Raw genomic sequence first — 19711 nt, forward strand, 5'->3', positions numbered from 1 at the left:
GGCGGGACTCTTTATGCACTGCGGCAGGATACGCGCTCGGGCGCCGGGACGCGGCTGCGCTCAGTTCTCTCCTCTCGGAAGCTGCAGCCATGATGGAAGTTTGAGAGTTGAGCCGCTGTGAGGCGAGGCCGGGCTCAGGCGAGGGAGATGAGAGACGGCGGCGGCCGCGGCCCGGAGCCCCTCTCAGCGCCTGTGAGCAGCCGCGGGGGCAGCGCCCTCGGGGAGCCGGCCGGCCTGCGGCGGCGGCAGCGGCGGCGTTTCTCGCCTCCTCTTCGTCTTTTCTAACCGTGCAGCCGCTTCCTCAGCTTCTCTTGAAGGGGAAGGTGGAAGCCGTGGGCTCGGGCGGGAGCCGGCTGAGGCGCGGCGGCGGCGGCGGCACCTCCCGCTCCTGGAGCGGGGGGGAGAAGCGGCGGCCGCGGCGGCCGCGGCGGCTGCAGCTCCAGGGAGGGAGTCTGAGTCGCCTGTCACCATTTCCAGGGCTGGGAACGCCGGAGAGTTGGTCTCTCCCCTTCTACTGCCTCCAACACGGCGGCGGCGGCGGCGGCACATCCAGGGACCCGGGCCGGTTTTAAACCTCCCCTCCGCCGCCGCCGCACCCCCCGTGGCCCGGGCTCCGGAGGCCGCCGGAGGAGGCAGCCGTTCCGAGGATTATTCGTCTTCTCCCCATTCCGCTGCCGCTGCTGCCAGGCCTCTGGCTGCTGAGGAGAAGCAGGCCCAGTCGCTGCAACCATCCAGCAGCCGCCGCAGCAGCCATTACCCGGCTGCGGTCCAGAGCCAAGCGGCGGCAGAGCGAGGGGCATCAGCTACCGCCAAGTCCAGAGCCATTTCCATCCTGCAGAAGAAGCCCCGCCACCAGCAGCTTCTGCCATCTCTCTCCTCCTTTTTCTTCAGCCACAGGCTCCCAGACATGACAGCCATCATCAAAGAGATCGTTAGCAGAAACAAAAGGAGATATCAAGAGGATGGATTCGACTTAGACTTGACCTGTATCCATTTCTGCGGCTGCTCCTCTTTGCCTTTCTGTCACTCTCTTAGAACGTGGGAGTAGACGGATGCGAAAATGTCCCTAGTTTGGGCGACTATAACATTTAACCCTGGTCGGGTTGCTAGGTCATATATTTTGTGTTTCTTTTCTTGTATTCAACCTAGGGTGTGTTCGGCTAGACGGAACTCTTGCCTGGTTGCAAGTGTCGAGGCACCGATTGCTTGCTTAGGCTGTCTATACGGTCTCTTCCTGAGGGCTATTGTCCGTTAATACAGAATACAGTATGCTGTTAGTGGATTAGAGAGCTCGGTAATCCGGTCTCCTAAATGAACAAAAAAGTAGACGCTTTGAGGTTGAGCATATTTCGATTAAATCTTGGCTTAGGCCCTAGATCAAGGGTTTAGATCAGAATAAAATGAAAATTAGTGTTGCACGTATGCATATTGCATCAGAATCTTGCAGTGATTGTTTTAGTTTCCTGGGTTGCATTGATAGATTCTTTTAAAATATGACTGATTTGCATAACTTTAGAAGCAGAATAATTTTCAGTATATATGGTGCACATTGAGTGCAAAAAGTAGTTTTGTTAATGTTTTACACTTAAGTTACAACTTTGGACTGTATTTAGAAGTTTTGTAGTTTGAAATCAATAATGCCATTATATACCTTATAAGGCGTTCTTACTAGATCTTTGTTATATTTACCTTTTTCTCTCCCTATGGGATGATGTAGGATAGGGCTTGAAATTTGCACTTCAGTAGCGTTTAATGTTCAGTGCTCTTGTCATAAACATGGAATGGATATTGAGTAGTTTTTGATCCCAGATGACAATGTGTAGGTTCAAGGGTATTGTGTGTGGCAAGTGAAGATTGCAAAGATAAAACTTCAGTTCATGCTTGAAATTTAAGTATTGTGATGCCAGAATTGCTGCTCACCGTTTTTAGATTTCAGGTTCTCTGACATCTTTTGGTATTGTTAATTTCAGTGATTTGTGTAGAATGTCAAGTGAATTTTACCAGCTAATATCCAGAAATGCTGGCAAGAGAAGTTTACTCCAGCTTTAGATTGTAGGTATGTTAGCTTTTTTCATACAGTGTATTAAATTTACTGAGTCAGCTTGTTGAATAAGACAGAAGCCCAAGAATTTTAACAGTGTATAGCTTTAGTTGTCTAAAAGTTAGGCCTTCGGGCTTCAAAAGTTAGTGGTCATCGAAAAGCATGAATCTTTGCAGTTTCAGGTACAACAGACTGGTTTTGATTAGGGATGGGGATGGGGCCCTCATTTTGCAGAATGGAAAGTATTGACAGGAATTGAGAGCTATTGGTAGGCCAGTGTATAAGGTATGTGAAAACAGAAGTTATTGGTCTGAAGTGACTGAAGCATTTAGGCTCTATCAAGGCCTAAAATTTGGTAATATGAGTTTGGTAATGCGAATTGTGGCAGTGGACAATATTTAGTTAAAATTATGTAATTGCATAAGTACTAGCAGAGTATTTTTAATAAAAATTATTTCTTAGCAAGTATCAGTTGCATTTTGTCTAAAGGTAGCGTGACACTGCAGTGTCTATATGTCCTGCTAAAAATTGTGGGGAAGATTTTTTTTTAAGACAACGTTTATATCGGGAGAGGTTTTATTCCCTTGGATTATGTTAGCTGCATATACATGTGCACAGTTAATTTTGCCCAAGTTTTTGTTTTGAAATGAATATAAAACTTACTGAAGAAGTAGCCTCCCAAAATTTAGTTTTCTGTTAAGTCAGTAATATTATTTTAAAACAGTATTTGCAAATTTTGAAGTTGGCATTAATTGAAAATGTTACTAAGGCTAAACTGGAAGATAAAAATGTTACTAAGGCTAAACCCGCTTGCCCAGAAGATAATTATGGAAAAAATTCTTTTGTGACTTCCAAAGCAGTCTACTATTAGCATGAATTACTGACAGTCATCCAAATATATAGGAACAAAAAATTAAATGTTTATGTAACTTTGAAAAAAAAGCCTCTGAAGAAAATAATTGAATGCTGTCTGGGAGACAGATTTCTTTCAGCACTTAAAGTACATACACACTACTTTTACTTTTCCCACTTTATTTAAAATTGTCAGGGTTATTAAGACCTTAAAATTATTCTACCAGGTTTTTACATGTGAGCTGTGATGTGACTGGCATTTCCTTTGATTTCAGAGTATGTGGGTCTCTACACATGAAATTTATGTGACTTAAAACTTTCTCTAAAATTGTACTTTTAGTTATGCATAGAAAGCAGTATCAAATATTGTGTCAAATGACTAATAACACTTGATTTCTAGAGTTGTGGTTTTATTGAGCCAAAAGTTGGTATGAAAAAAAGTCAGTGAGGAAAGTCAATGAAGTGCTTGCTTTTTTGATAATTGCACTCCCAATAATTTTGATATTCCAACGTACTTGGTTTGCTTGTTTTTCTGTTTATGGGGGTGGGAAGGCATTAAAATGGTCATTGAGGACTTTGTCTTTGGCATGCTGTAGTATTTATTTCGGCAGCTAACCTGTGAAAAGTTAAATTCCTTTATGAAAGTAGTGATTGGAGTATTTTTATCTGGTAAAGAAAGATTAATAATGAAGCCATTTCTCCGAGGAAAACTGAGGACAATAATTCAGTTTTAAAATATCGCAAAATTAAATTATTCTAAATATTTGTTAGTAGGGTTATATATTAATATTAGTCTGAAATATAGTGCTGAATTTGAGACTATAGAAAAATAGTGTATTTGGGGTATGTGGAAACTTTAGGCTTCTGTTGTATTTTTATTGTTTGGTAGATTTGCCTCTTTTCAAATAAATCTTCACAGGGAATACTTTTAACTACTAGAGAGTACAGTGACTATTGAAGTTACCTAAATTACCTCAAGGTAAGTGATTACTGAAATTAATCATGAGGGTTTTAAAAAATATTCTATTCACAATATTTATTTTACATTGTTTTGTATCTGCTAAGTTATATTTCCTGAAAAACGTGACTGTACCACCTAATTGCTATATGATAACTTACAAACTTCATTTTTCATAGTGCTTATTCAAGAGTAAAGCACAACTGAAAGGAGTAATGTACAGTTTATGTGAGGAAAAAGGAATTTTATTGCTGCCAGTGTAAAAGTTTGCACAGCAGTATAGTCATCAATGCAGATTTACATTGCTTATAATATACTAAGTAAATACTAAATGATTAAAGATAATAAAATATGGTGAGGTATAACCACCTTCATTTTAAACTTAGTTTTAGAAGATAGTAAAGTTCCTTTAGTACCTTTTTAGAATTTTATTTTTAATAACATGGGGAAAGCAACTGGTGATATTTTAATTTTTGTATGAAACAGTGTATCTGCTTTCTCATAACCACATAAAATATATAAACTACTTAGTGTTACGAAATGGCTTACTTTTTGGAAGTGAAGAAGTCTTCAGTTCTTATTGTCTAGTGTTATTTTGAAATTTGCCTCCATTTGCTGTTTGTTCATTTGGTGATAGCGCAACACTTAAAAAAATATTTTAAGCTACTTCTGAAGTAATCACTTAAGTGACTTAATGGAGGAGTATTTGTTATGGGAAATTCAGTTCACAAAGTTTTAACATTAATTCACTTGAAGTAAACGTTTATTTTTAAATTTTCATCTCAATCTTTTTGGTAAGACAAAAGCTTAGGAAATCAATTTTATTATTGATATTGTGTGTGACTTCAGAGTTTGTAAAGAGAATTGTAAAAGTGTTGCATGCATATGACAATTTTCTGCTTAATTGAAATGTGAGGCCTCTGCTATACTACAAGGATTTAGCTTCCAGAAAATGTGATATTAACATAGCTTAAGAAATGTATTTTTTTTTTTTTTTTCTGTAGAAACCATTGGGTTAAACAAACATTTCTGAAGTTTTATTACATAGAATCCATTAGTTCTTACCCTTGTTACTTTTTTCTTCATTTTTTCTGTTAAACTTGATTTTCAAAGTCAGCACTGAAGAATTCATCTCGTGGCCCAAATTCATTAAGAAAAGATGTTAGGATTTGTTTTGAAGATAGTGACTTAGGAAATTTGTGAGATTGGGGTAGTCAGTTCTGTTTTACAATTGCTTTCTATCTGGTAGCTTTGAAATTAATGCACTTGCTATCAGAAAGAATAATGTTGAGGTTAGACTGACCTTAGATTGGTAAGGATTTGCTGAGCAAACTGATAACTGTAAGTCTTTTATAGGGTGTATTACCGCCACATATACATTGTTCCGTAGGTGGTTAAAAGTATATTGGTCTGTGTTTGATGATTCTCTTTGTACATATTGAATATATGCATTCACTAATGTAAAATACTTTCATTTGTCAAGAATGGTGAAATTAGTATATTGTACTTGACTCTTCACCTTTCCCCTAGTTTTTTGAATTTTTTCATTGGTTGCAGAGGAAGTATTAGCAATTTCATTCTTCTAAAATAATTTGCACTGGATTAAATAAGTATTGGCAATTATTAATAGAAGAATAACATAATTTAGGGGTGAATTAATTTTAGTTGGGAAGTTTTAGTTATGTATAGTTAAGGTAGACTCTTCATTTGCAACAGTTGACATTAGGACATGTGTGGACATCTTCAAGGCATTACTTTTTGGCAGTGTTCAGAATTTTTTATTTTTATTTTTATTTTTTTTTTGAGATGGAATCTCACTCTATTGCCCAGGCTGGTATGCAGTGGCGGGATCTCGGCTCACTGGAACCTCTGCCTCCCAGGTTCAGGTGATTCTCCTGCCTGAGCCTCGCAAGCAGCTGGGATTACAGGTGCATGCCACCATGCCCAGCTAGTTTTTGTACTTTTAGTGGAGATGGGGTTTCACCACCTTGGCCAGGCTGGTCTCGAACTCCTGATCTCAAGTGATCTGCCTGCCTCGGCCTCCCAAAGTGTTGTGATTACAGGCGTGAGCCATTGTGCCCGGCCAGTGTTGAGAATATTTAGAGATGGATATTGTAGCTGTATCTGCCATCAAAGGAATTTTCTTGATCTCCACATAGTGTAAAAAAGAAGACTGTTTATGCATTATTATTTTAAGTAATTATACAAATAATTATTATTAGTACTTATCACTTTGAATATGAACAGTGAATCTAACAAGTATTTGAATTCTGTGTGTGTGTGTATATATGTGTATACAAAGTTAGGAAACCTTTTATCTTAATATTAAAAATAAATTTTCGTTTCTTTAAAGAAAAGATTACCTTGGATTGTTCTAAAATTGTTCTGTAATTTTTAAATATGGTCAGATCTATTTTAAATTACATTAAAATATTGAGTATTACATTTATCTATACTTTTAAGCATATACATTGTTTCATTGTAGATTTTAGGGAGACAGTGTGGGCTCTGGAGCCAGGCTGCTTGTTTTGTAATCCTGGATCTTCCATTTAGTAGCTGGATGACTTTGAGTAGGTTATTTAGATTTTCCCAATCTATTTTATCTGGAAAATGGGGATGATAATGGAACCTACCACATACGTTTATCTTGAATAGTAAGTGAGATAATAGAAGTAATTCCTTTAGCATAGTACCTGCCACATTGTAAATACTTACATGGTAGTTACTGCTCTGAAAAACTGTAATTTCAGGTTATGTATGAAGGGAAGTTGTTTGTGTTTTATGGTGTATGATTGTAACTGAATTTCCTCAGTTTGGGCCATGTTAGGATTTTAATTGTTTCAAGTTATAAGTGTCTTTAAAAATAAGGGTATTCCTTTAGGAAGTCCGAGTATGACATGTCTGTGATTTTGCTGTTTCATCAGAAATGGGAGATAAATCTCTGCTTACTCAAACTGTTGACCAAAGTAAATTATGCCAATCAAAAACTATTTGCTTTAAGATATAAAGGGCAAAAACTTCCTATTAGCATAGTGAAGTAGAATTTTTAAACTTTGTTATAATCTTAAATTTTCTTTAGTGTTGAAGGTAGGTCAGTTTAACTATCATACATTTTTATTCACATAAAGTAAACTCTGCCTCAAATGTAATAAACTTAGTATGAGTTATGTAAACTTTGGTCAATAGAGGTGTATTTCTTAGCATTTCCTTTTGAAAATTTCAGCTTTTCGAGGAAGTCTTGCAACTGAATGTCAAGTTACATTTATTACAATAAAATTTACACTTAATATAATCTGTAATGCATTAATATGATATGGGAACTTTTAAAGTATTCAATCTCTGTATTATTGTGTCCTATTTCCACATTTGGCCAGGATTCTCAATATGATGTAGGCGCAAGACGTGGGAAGAAAGAACTAAAGAACTAAAGAATTTTTTTCTTAATGTTTTCTTATTGAATATGGGGAAAGATGAAATAAGCTTATCTGTCCAGTAAAGGCCATTGTGTGTACATAGGGATTGTTCTTTTTTTTTCCCACCCTTGACCTGCACTGATTTCCCAGATGTACCACAGCACCCTTAGTAGTGAAGCACTTGACTTCCAGTGAGTGGATTTTTGTGTGTGTGTGTGTGTGCGTGTTTTATATTGCAGAGTGAATACACTCTGTCTGATACTATGTAACTGTCTGATTATGTGATTTTTTTAATGCATTTTGTGTGTTTTGTAAACTAGCTATATTTTTGGTCCATGTCTAGGTTGTAGAGTTGAATTGTGCATTTTGGCATCTTGAGCACAGCTGAGTTTTGTAAATCAATCTCTCTCCTTGCACTTAGTTTTTGCTTTGGATCACTACCTAAAACTTACTATTGATTTAATACTAGAGCACTTCAGCATAGCTTTGACTTTTATTTCCTTTGGTTTTTGTAGATTTTCAGGCTGAAGTACAATAAGCTTCTCTGTTCTTTACTAGTGCAAAGATTGTATTCTGTGAATTTTGTTTAATACTTTTGATCTTTTGAAGAGGATGTAGTTATTTGAGGTATTATGAAATGCATTGTGATTTGAATTAGATACTCTTTCGAGTTGGAATTTTGCTCTTGTTGCCTAGGCTGGAGTGCAGTGGTGCGATCTTGGCTCACTGCAATGTCCGCCTCCTGGGTTCAAGCGATTCTCCTGCCGCATCCTCCCAAGTAGCTGGAATTACAGGCATGCGCCACCATGCCTGGCTAATTTTATATTTTTTTTCAGTGGAGATGGGGTTTCTCCATGTTGGTCAGGCTGGCCTCGAACTCCTGACCTCAGGTAATCTGCCTGCCTCAGCCTGCCAAAGTGCTGGGATTACAGGCATGAGCCACCATGCCTGGCCTCAGATACTCTGTTAATTAGATGCATTTAAAAATTTAACCCACCATTGCTGGCCTGAATAGTTGTATTTTTAGAGTGATTAATAAATATCATATACATGTTTAAAGTTACAGACTTTTTGCTTATTTTAAAATGCAGGATTCTTTTCCATTTAAAATTCCCTCTCTTTGTGAGACTTTTTGAGTATTCTGGTTACTCTAAACTGATTGGAGATTTAGATAGAATTGAAAACTGTAATTTTAAAATGAAATTTTGGGGATGTCATTAAGCTTGATTTTTTTAGGTTTTTTTTTTTTTTTAGTGTGTATTATAAATTATTTTACATTGTCAGCGATAAAATGGAATACATGGGATTTTTTAAAAATTTATTTTATTCATTTTTCTAAGGTAAAAACACTGTTTTGCTAGGCTTAATTTGACCATGTTGTAAAATTTATTGTATACCTGGAAAGAATCATTTATGAAAGATATTGAATTAGCTAGTATATACTCTGTCTTATGTAGTTTTTGATTAACAGTACGCTTTTTAAATCATTAGCTCATTTAATTTTGCAAAGAAAAACAGGCAACCTAAGAGGCAGACAGAACAGGCATTACTTTTTTTTTTCTTTCTTTTTAAATTTTTGTTTTGCAGCTTCGGAATTGTAGCTCCAGTGGAATCAGTATCTTGTTAATGGCTAGTGAAAGAAATGAGTCTGAAGAAGGATGCCGGGCTTTTTTGGCACTCGGTGCAGTATTTTTCCCATTATGTTACATCAGTGGTTCTTAAACTTCAGTGTGTTAGAATAACCTGAAGGGCTTATTAAACTATGGATTGCTTGCTCCACCCCCAGAGTTTCTGATTCAGTAGGTCTGGATTGGGACCTGAGAATTTTTATTTCTTAGAAGTTTTCAAGTGATACTGATTCTGGTGGTCTGGGGATCACACTTTGAGGATCACCGATGAACACTATCTCCCACCAAGCAAACCCTTAACACGTTATGCTCCTTTAGGTTATTAGAATTTATACATGCATTATCTCATTTGATCTGTAAACTCTAAGTAGCTTTGCATGGAAAATGTTATCCTGATTTTATAGACGAGGTAGTGAGTTTAGAAAGGCAGTATGGTGGAATGGAGCATAGATTTGGAGTTGGCTAGACCTAAAGTCCAGATTAAATCTCTGCTCAAGGCTGGGCATGGTGATTTACACCGGTAATCCCAGTACTTTGGGAGGCCAATGTTGGCAGATTGCTTGAGTCCAGAAGTTCGAGACCAGTCTGGGCAACATGGGGAGACCCTGTCTCTACAAAAATTAGTCGGGTGTTGTAGTGCGCACTGGTAGTCCCAGCTACTCAGGAGGCTGAGATGGGATCACCTGAGACTGGGACTTTGACGCTGCATCAGGCTGTGATTGGGATATTGCACTACAGCCTGGGCAACAGAGTGAGACCCTCTCTCAAAAATAAATAAATACATCTCTGCTCAGCCACTTCTCAGTTATGTAGATACACTGCCTAACCTTAGTGAACCCTGTTTCAACAACTCCAAAATGGGAGTAAAAATCCTAAATTTGTACAGTGGTTTTTTAGCTTTATTAAAAGTGTAGGTGAGGTCTTTTTTCAGATTATTGGTTGCCATCTGGGGATGATCCTCTTTCACCTCCTCTAGGACTTTTAGCATTGTCTGGAGACATTTTGGTGGTCACAGCTGGGGTGGTGGAGTGTGCTATTGGCTAGGGGTTTGAAGCCAGTGATGTTGGTTAACATCCTGTATGGCACAAGACCCCTCCCCGTCAATGAAGAATTATCCCAAAATGCTGTGTAAAATGTCTGGTATATAATAAGTATAATATTTGATGAAAATCAGTACCTTTGCCCTCAGGTGTGATATTTAAGAAGGTCAACTTACCAATCAGTGATGGAGTTAGTCCTAACATCTGGGTTTTCTGACTGCTGCTAGGCCAGTATTCTTTGTATTAGAATAAGAGCTTTGTCCACAGAAGATATCCCTAATAACAAAAAAGGTTTATTTGCAGAGGGCTCATGTGTTCTTTGGCTGATTATGAAAGTGTTGCTTTGAACTTCTATTAGAAAAGGTTGAAGATGTTTTCTGTAAGTGTTTTTAAGTATAATTCTGTATGTAGTATTCAGAAGGATGTTTAAATTTTTTTTTAATGTTGCTAGTAGTTTTTAAAGTAATCCTTTTTCCTTTAATTATGTAGTTGTTGAACTGTTGGGAGTTACTTTTACTATTTTGTTATTTAATGCATTCTTTGACCATATGCTTTTTTATTCTAAAGCTGCTTTTATTATAGTCAGATATGATGAAGTTAAATGTACAATGTAAAATTGCAAATTTCTGACGAGCTATACGAACTTCTTAAATATTTCTAGGTAAAGAAAATAGGGCTGACTCTAAGGTTCTCTGATCCATGTGTTGCATTCTTTTCTAGGCCCTAAATTTGCTATGCCAGCCTGTTGAATTAAAGTGCTTTATTTATCTAAATTAGAAACTTGTATTAAAGTGAAGTTTTAGAAAAAAAAAAACCAAAACGGAATGGAGTTTTAGGTTAGCCCAGAGATGGGAAGATGCCAAGGGGGTAACTTTAGTGGATTCTGAATTTTTTGGTTTTGTTTTTAGGGCAGACAAATATAATTACGAAAGTGTTCTAGGAATAGATTGCTGTGATTTGTTTTCTGTTTGCGTGATTTTACAATTTGCTTTGCCTCTCACTTTTGAATGCAGAATAAAATGTCAAGGCCTTATTTTTTAAAAAATTCTTAAGAAATTTAAGATTTGACGTTAACAATTCTCTTTGAAATACAGAGGATATTTTGAGATACCAATTATTTAAGACAAATAGGACTCATTGTTACAATTCAGTTGAATAAGGCTTATGATGTTTATTTCAGTGTATGAATGAAAACTATGTGCTTATTGTATTTAAGAAAATTTCTTTTATTAAAAACATGACTAAAAAGAATTTTAAAAATCACCCATTGTCCTGCTTCTGTGAAACTTAATGTTTTCGTTTTAGCTTCCAGTTTTGTTCATATGCATGTACTTTCAAGCCTAGTTCATGAACTTGAGGGTGTTCTTTTTAAAAAATAATTTCCGTAGCACTGTGTCGTTGCCTTAATTATTTTAAATGGTGAAATCATCAGAAATATTTATTTTCCTGTACTTACACGTTTATTAAACTTGTTTCCATCTTTTTTTTATTTTCTGATTTTTTTGATGGATTTAAGATGACCTAAATATTAGAGAAGATTTTCATGGTTTTGATTCATGAAATCATAATGTTATACAAACCCAACTGAAGTGTTAGAGCCTTGAAGCTTTTTCCCCCTAAATTACATATAGTAACTCTACTTGTATTTAATACTGAAAGCATACTTTACTTATTTAAGTGAGACTAAGTAAAATTTAGCTGAATACTTTTGATCTATCAATTTCCTTTTCCTGTTGTAAGAATATTACGTTGTGTTGAAATTAAAGTGGATATAGAAGGTAATTAGAATAAACCGCCACATCATTTTTATAGTAAAGTGGTAATAACACTATTGCTTTGTTTTTTTAATCAAAAGGAGTATTGACTTGTAATGATGTTACTGTTCCCCGAAGCATGTTTTGAATGGTTTATATTTGCACAGTTGCCCAGGTAATCAGTGTGATATTAATTGACCAATTTGCTATTTATTTGCATTTTTAATCAGTACTAGTATTTGTGCTTAAAAATTTTTCATTTGTTTTATCATAATTTTTAAGTGTCAGATACTAAAACAAATAACCTTAACTTTATTCAATTATAATATTTTTTATCAATGAGGCGGTATTCATTTATTCATGTAGTTAGAACAAAACAATATTTAAAATATTGAGGTAGAAACAAATTAGTCTCTTTTTAAATAAAAGCCAGATTACTTGTTAGACTACCATTTTTCCAAATGAGGTAAAATTGTTTCAACTCTTAAACTTAAGGAAATTTTGATCTAAGTGTGGTATATACCTTCTTGTGGGGTGCTAATGAAAACAGGGATGGCAAAAAGAATTTTGTTTGTGAGTGTATGCATTTATGCTTTTTGGCAACCCAAGAAATACTCTTACATCTGAATATCTTCCATGGACTAGCTGTAGGAAATCTATATAAAATAAATAACTTAGTATACTGAAAGTATGACACAGTTTTACATATCTAGATTGTGGTTATGATTATATATACTACTATAAAATATGCTAAGGTGCTGGTTATTAATACTATTTGGATTTTTTTTTTAATACTGAAAAGGTTACACAGATTGTGATTATTGTGTAGTGTCCAAGAACTAAGGCCTACCATCTGTTACTCAAATGTATGAAAAAGTTAAGATAATTTAGTGATATAAGTGGTTTTGACACCACTGTTTTTGGAATAATCTACTAATTATGATTTTTATAAAGACTAATATCAAATTTTAAACTTTTGCAAAAATGAAACAATAGTTATACTGTTATTTATATTTTTCTATTAAAATACAGATACTGGCTGAGAACTAGAGATTGTGTAATAAACGCCTGGCCTTTAGTCATTTGGTGGTTTTGTTTTTTGGTTTTTTCTCAATTGTTTGGATAGTTAACTGGACATCATGTTTTAACTTGAGATATTAAGTTATACAAGATTTTGATATTTTAAACTAGTTTTCCTAATAGGCTGAGATATATAAGAATTCAGTATTACAGGACTCAATCAGGGAGCTGATTTAATAAGAATTTCTTAAAAATTTGTTTAAATGTTTTTCAAGTTCTTTGCTTCATCTTCTACAACTTAATTCTTGTCTGTATGCAAATTAGCTTCCCCATTTAAAATTTTGCTGTTGCATTTTAAGCCACTTATAGAAGTTGTTTCTGTAACTTTCACCCACAAGAATTTGGTCTTACCAAATTGTATAAGTCTTTAAAATTGTGTATTTGGCTTAATATTATAGAATCTGATTGATTTTAATTTACCTTGTTTTATTTATTATGTTGACATTTTCTTGAGAAATGTGTTATGCCAAATGATTAACATAATAATATTTAAGTTTAGATATGGTTTTGAATTTATGTTTTCAAATGCAACTTTGTGTCTGTGGCCTATGGTTTTTTTTTTTTTTTTATAAGAAACATCTTGCCAATTTTTAGATTAATCTGTGAGGAAAGTAGATTGCTTTACTAGAATCAGTTTGTAGACTTCGGTGAGAACTGGATTATAGGCTATGAAAAAAATACCTTTTGGGCCTTTCTGAATAGACATGTATACATAAATTATATCTCTTACATTAAGTGAGGCACATATGTAGGTGAGATTTTTACCTGAATATTAAAAGTTTAAAAGTCATTACCTATTCTGTTTACTTAATAGTATTTAAAGGGTGTGAAAAGGTGTTATGTGTTTCTGTCCCTTGTTTTTATTCCTGTCTCTCCCATCTAACTATTGGCACTTTTATCTTCCCATGTATTAAACTTGTATGTTTTAAAAGCTTATTTACTGGTTGAAACGGTTAACTTAGTTTTTTCTCTGAAGTTGCAGCCTAAATATTTTCTGTTTTTTTGTATGTCCTTTCAATATGAAAATTCTACAGCTAATCATAATTAGTAATTGTACTTTTTCACCATTACAATAATTGGTTTCATAATAAAATGGTATCCCTTCAATAACAAGCATTTATAGGTAGTTTATTAAAACTAAGGGTGTTATCTATTCAAACCAAGCAGTACAGACTTACTTTTGAATCTGTTAATATATTTTATAATTGCATATTATTAAAATTTAAAATGATTTTGACTAGTATTTTAGTATATGTAATTTTAGATATTTTGATAATTCACTACTTGAGAATGAATTGTCAAGTAAGATTTATAAAGTTGGTGTAATAGTTAAAATAACCTTCAGTGGGAATAGGAATCATTTAATATTGTTAGATATTTATATTATTAGAACAATATTCTATGATTCTTACTAATATAGTAATGAATGACAGACAATATGTTTGCTTTCATATTTAAAAATTCACGCGCATTTCTAGTTTATGTTTTTCTTTAGACTAAAATTCTGCAGCACTTAGACAAAGCTATTTTTGCCAGTTGGAAAAAAAGTAAGTAATTTCCAACCAATTTCCTGGCTTGCAGTATAGAATAAAGAGACTTGATTTTATTACATTAAAGCCAAATATAAAATGATGCAATCTAGCACACACTTGTTTGGAACTTTTCTCTTTTAAATATTCAAATTAAGAGGGCGTTGAAAGGTAGATTTTGATTATTATTAGCAACTATAAAAGTTTTGCAGTTGGCTTATTGGAAAAAGAAAACTCCTTGCCAGAGACACATTTGTATTAGAACTTTGTTTTCTGAGTACCTTATGTATAGTAGGTTTCAAGTATTGGTGAATTCGTTCATGGTTAGGTCTGCATAATTACTGCATATGGAAATTTTGGAATCTTATTTTTTCAAAATGCAGCTATTGAGAGAATATGCACTAAATGTTACTAGATCTTTGTTTTTCAAAATACTGGTATCCCTTAACATCTTCTGCACTTTACCTGTTTGAATATCTTTTTTGCTGTAAAAATTAGTGGCCTTATGTCTTTCTGCATAATTATAAGAGTAGCCAAAACCTCTTTTAGGGTAATCACCTCTGACAGAATAAATGATAAAAGCATAGCTTTTGTAAGCAGAATGATATTACAGAATCAACTTATAAATCTAACGTTGAATGTAAAGATGAGTATTAAAGGTGCTGTTTTAGGAACTTTATGGTATTGCCGGGTCAGCATTATGATTTTAACTTTTTACAGTTTTTCATATGCTTTTTTTGTGATTTTGCTGTAGAAAATTAGTTGGCATTTGGCTTAGTTCAAGTATATGATGCTGTTGACAAGTATGTCTGACACATGTCATTGAACTAATAATATTTTTGAAAGCTGATAATGTAAGTTATATCTATATTTTGATTCTTCATTAGTGGTCAGTCTTAGATGTTTTTAGTGAGAGCAAAACTATAATGTGTGTGTGTGTGTGTGTGTGTGTGTGTGTGTGTGTTTTAACAGCAGCAGAGTTCTGAAACAGGAAACCAGTCTTATCATATTCGTCCAGAGACCTAGGAAGAAGGTAATTGTTTGGTATACTCGTTAAAACCAGTTAGTTGGGCAACTTAAATTTTTAGAGGATCACAGATGTAGGCTTGAGCAGTTGTAGATAATTTCTTTTTTTTCTTTTCTTTTTATTAAGATAGAGTCTCGCTTTGTCACCCAGGTTGGAGTGCAGTGGCGCGATCTTGGCTCACTGCAACCTCTGCCTCCCAAGTTCAGGCATTTCTCCTGTCTCAGCCTCCTGAGTAGCTGGGATTACAGGTGCACGCTGCCATGCCCAGCTGATTTTTTGTATTTTAGTAGAGACGGAGTTTCACCGTGTTGCCCAGGCTGGTCTCGAACTCTTGAGCTCAGGTAATCTACCCACCTCGGTCTCCCAAAATGCTGGGATTACAGGCGTGAGCTACCATGTCTGACGATAGATTATTTCATAATTAATACCTGCTATGAAGAAAAGTTGATTAAAATAGTTGAGAAGTCTAGTGCACTGTCAGCTAATATACTAAATTATACTTTGGATTTTAGAGTATTGCTAACATTATCAGTGAGTGACTTGATATCTTCCTGAAGTTCTAATTTGCTTAACTTTAATCAAGGTTCAGAGCACCTTGATTGTTCCCTTAAAAATTAAATTTTGTAAACCTGTGTGTAATTTTCCTGTATCTGGTTTGGATAGATAGCTTTAAAAATGGTTCTTAAGTTTAATGAGTTCAATTGGGAAAGTAAGTTAGTTCTATTTTAGATGTGTGTCACTGGAAATTATCTTTCCCTGTTGGTTACATGCACATTATTACAAAGTTGTAATCAGTGTTTTCATACTGTTCTCTGGTCTGTTTTTTGTTTTTTTTTTTTTCCACGAATACACTTTTTATTTGTCAACAGATACTTTTAAAGCTATAGAGGTAATATTTCATCAGGTGAGGCTAACTACCATGGTTTGTTTGCTATACTGTGTTAGGGTTATTTTTATTTTTTTCTTTTATAAACAGTATAGTTGTGTATATGTTTATATAGTTTACTTTTGGTTTATTAGAATATATTGCTAGAGTGGGATTACTGGATTAAAGAGTGTACAGTATTTTAGTTTGTTTTTACAAGTTGCAGATTTGTTGCCAAATGAACCAGTTTGTAGTATTGCTAACGAGAAGAATTACTAGCAAGTCTTGATATTACTTTTGAAGAGTGTGATGATTCCATTTAGGAAGATATCTAAACTTCTATTTCAAAGCAAAAGTATGTGCAGATTTTTTACTCATGACAGATTCATATAATATAAAAACATGAAAGTTGTGAGGTCAGGTTGTTTGGAGAAGTAGAAAACTTCAGTAGAGTTTATAGATAGGCAGTATTCCTTTCTGGTTTGGCACTGACAGCAGATTAACTAGAAAGTGTAAGAAGGAACCTAAAATTTATGCTAAAGTCGATTTAAGTTAATTAATATGCCAGAATTCCTCCTTTTGCAATTTATTTATAAACATACCATGTTGAGTTGCCTTGTAATGAGATATTTAAACTAAATTTAAATAACAGAATTCATGCACCATCTAATAACAACCCCTTATTTACGATTATAGAGTCCTTTTCAATTTTATAGATATTTTCATGTATCCCATTTAGTCCTTGAAATAATTAGCGAAGAAGTTACACAAGTGGTATTATCCTTATTTTACAGAAGAACAAAACAAAAATATATATGGCCCAGAGACTGAGTGATTTACCTGAGGTTATGGGCTTGAGATTGCATAGCTGGAAGTAGAACCTTGGTCTTCTATATTAAATGACAATATTCATTAAGTTCTTAGCACAGGATTTGGTACCTAGTAAATATTTAAATGTTCCTGTGTTATTCCTGACTATTCCTTCTTTATTCTTAAAACCCCATTTTTTTGAGCACTCTTCCTCTTAATATTTATAGTTCAAGCTTTGTACCTATGTACCTTTTTCCCTTTAGAAAATAAGATTTTAGGCTGCATTAATTTGATCTGTACAGGAATGATTATATGTTTTATATATTGGGACAAATTCCTCCTTTTTTTAAATACTCTAAGTTCTAGGGTGCATGTGCACAATATGCAGGTTTGTTACATATGTATACATGTGCCATGTTGGTGTGCTGCACCCATTAACTTGTCATTTACATTAGGTATATCTCCTAATGATATCCCTCCCCCCTCCCCCCACCCCACAACAGGCCCCAGTGTGTGATGTTCCCCTTCCTGCGTCCAAGTCTTCTCATTGTTCTAGTCCCACCTATGAGTGAGAATATGTGGTGTTTGGTTTTCTGTCCTTGCAATAGTTTGCTCAGGATGATGGTTTCCAGCTTCATCCATGTCCCTACAAAGGACATGACTCAGGATGATGGTTTCCAGCTTCATCCATGTCCCTACAAAGGACATGAACTCATCCTTTTTTATGGCTGCATAGTATTCCATGGTGTATATGTGCCACATTTTCTTAATCCAGTCTATCATTGATGGACATTTGGGTTGGTTCCAAGTCTTTGCTATTGTGAATAGTGCTGCAGTAAACATACGTGTGCATGTGTCTTTATAGTAGCATGATTTATAATCCTTCGGGTATATACCCAGTAATGGGATGGCTGGGTCAAATGGTATTTCTAGTTCTAGATCCTTGAGGAATCACCACACTGTCTTCCACAATGGTTGAACTAGTTTACACTCCCACCAACAGTGTAAAAGTGTTCCTATATCTCCACATCTTCTCCAGTACCTGTTGTTTCCTGACTTTTTAATCATCACCATTCTAACTGGTGTAAGATGGTATCTCTTTGTGGTCTTTGCCTTTCTCTGATGGCCAGTAATGTTGAGCATTTTTTCATGTGTCTGTTGGCTGCATAAATGTCTTCTTTTGGGAAGTGTCTGTTCATATCCTTTGCCCACTTTTTGATGGGGTTGATTTTTTCCTGTAAATTTGTTTAAGTTCTTTGTAGATTCTGGATATTAGCCCTTTGTTAGATGAGTAGATTGCAAAAATTTTCTCCCATTCTGTAGGTTGCCTGTTCACTATGATGGTAGTTTCTTTTGCTGTGCAGAGAAGCTCTTTAGGACAAATTATTCTTAAATAATGAACAGTTGACACTTTTTCAACTGGAAAATTCAAGGAACTGCTCTTTCTGCTTTCTGCTCAATATGAATCTTCAATTTAGAAATGAGAGCCCATCATTAACAATTCAACATAGCTTATTAGAAAAAAAATTCTAGTAAGAAATGTAAAATCTTTGATTAAATGAGAAAGTAATAGAAGTTCATGAGATTTGTATTTAAAGCATACTTTCATTAGAAAAGTTGATAATATGGATTTAACTGTGACATAATTGGAAAATACTTGTTTAAACTTAAAATTTTAAAAGAAATGTAAATGTGATGTAACTTTTGAATCAGTTGCTGAGTTTCTTTTTTGCTCACAAGAACCCTAACTGTGTGTTGTTTGAAAGCACTGATGGAAATCAGGGAAAAATCTCCAGAAGTTCCTAGGAAATAAAACTAAGTGATAAAGTCCTGGTATCTGCTAACTTGCCTTCCATTCCTGTTATCTTCTCTTCTTAATCTGATTTCATTAATTCTTCCACCCTGGCTACTGGTTTAAGTCAGTGTTTTATGAGTCACGCAGCTTCAGATTTTGCTTTTGAAGCTTTTTGTTCATTACCTCTAAAGCTGTATTATCACTTTCTATTTTATCATTCATATCTCATGTATATGTTATAGCTTCATATTGTTACTGCAACTTTTAGTTAGCAATAATTTAAAAAATATCTGTGATCTGTGGAAATAATTATTCTTAAAATAGTTATGGCAGAAAAGTAGTTACTGGTTTGTAACACTGCATTTTACTGTATAAGTTGTTGAAGGATAAGCATACCTATATATTAAGCACTACAAAGAAACTTTTTACAATAGCTTTTAGCAAACCATCATAGTTAAAATAAGATTTAGTGTACATATCAGGAATACGTTCTTAATGAAATAAGATTTAGGGAGCTATTTTTAGTTACTATATCCTACTTGAAAATTGTAGTTAAATTTCTAGCATATACCCCATTAATTTAGATGCAAATACAGATTTGAGATAAGGTAGATACATTATTTAGATGTCAACTCAGAAGTTGTTCAAGAAAAGATATTTTGTTATTTAGATGTAACTTGGAACATATTTCTAGTGTTTCAAGTTATGATTGGATGCCTAGAACAGGCAATAAAAATTTACTTAGCTGGTAAGGATAGCCACATTATTTCAAATATAGTTTAGCTATATTATAGATTAAATTGATTTCTGTGGACAGACTTTAGAACTTAATTACATTTTTTTCTTTGGGAAGGTATTTGTTCTTTGGTGAGAAAGGATTCTTGTAACACCTAAGTCAAGACTATCCAAACATGGCATA

General features: G+C 34.7%; 1 protein-coding gene across 1 annotated transcript in view; it reads left to right on the top strand.

The window, feature by feature from the left end:
• The first annotated feature begins 717 nt into the window (after window positions 1-717).
• PTEN (phosphatase and tensin homolog) overlaps window positions 718-19711 on the top strand; it is a 104020-nt gene continuing 85026 nt past the window's right edge. The window contains 1 exon segment of the mRNA NM_001260965.1: window positions 718-986. Coding sequence (NP_001247894.1) covers window positions 908-986 — 79 coding nt within the window. The 5' untranslated portion in view covers window positions 718-907.

Source organism: Macaca mulatta, chromosome 9 (genome assembly GCF_049350105.2).
Source record: "Macaca mulatta isolate MMU2019108-1 chromosome 9, T2T-MMU8v2.0, whole genome shotgun sequence".
Lineage (NCBI taxonomy): Eukaryota > Metazoa > Chordata > Mammalia > Primates > Cercopithecidae > Macaca > Macaca mulatta.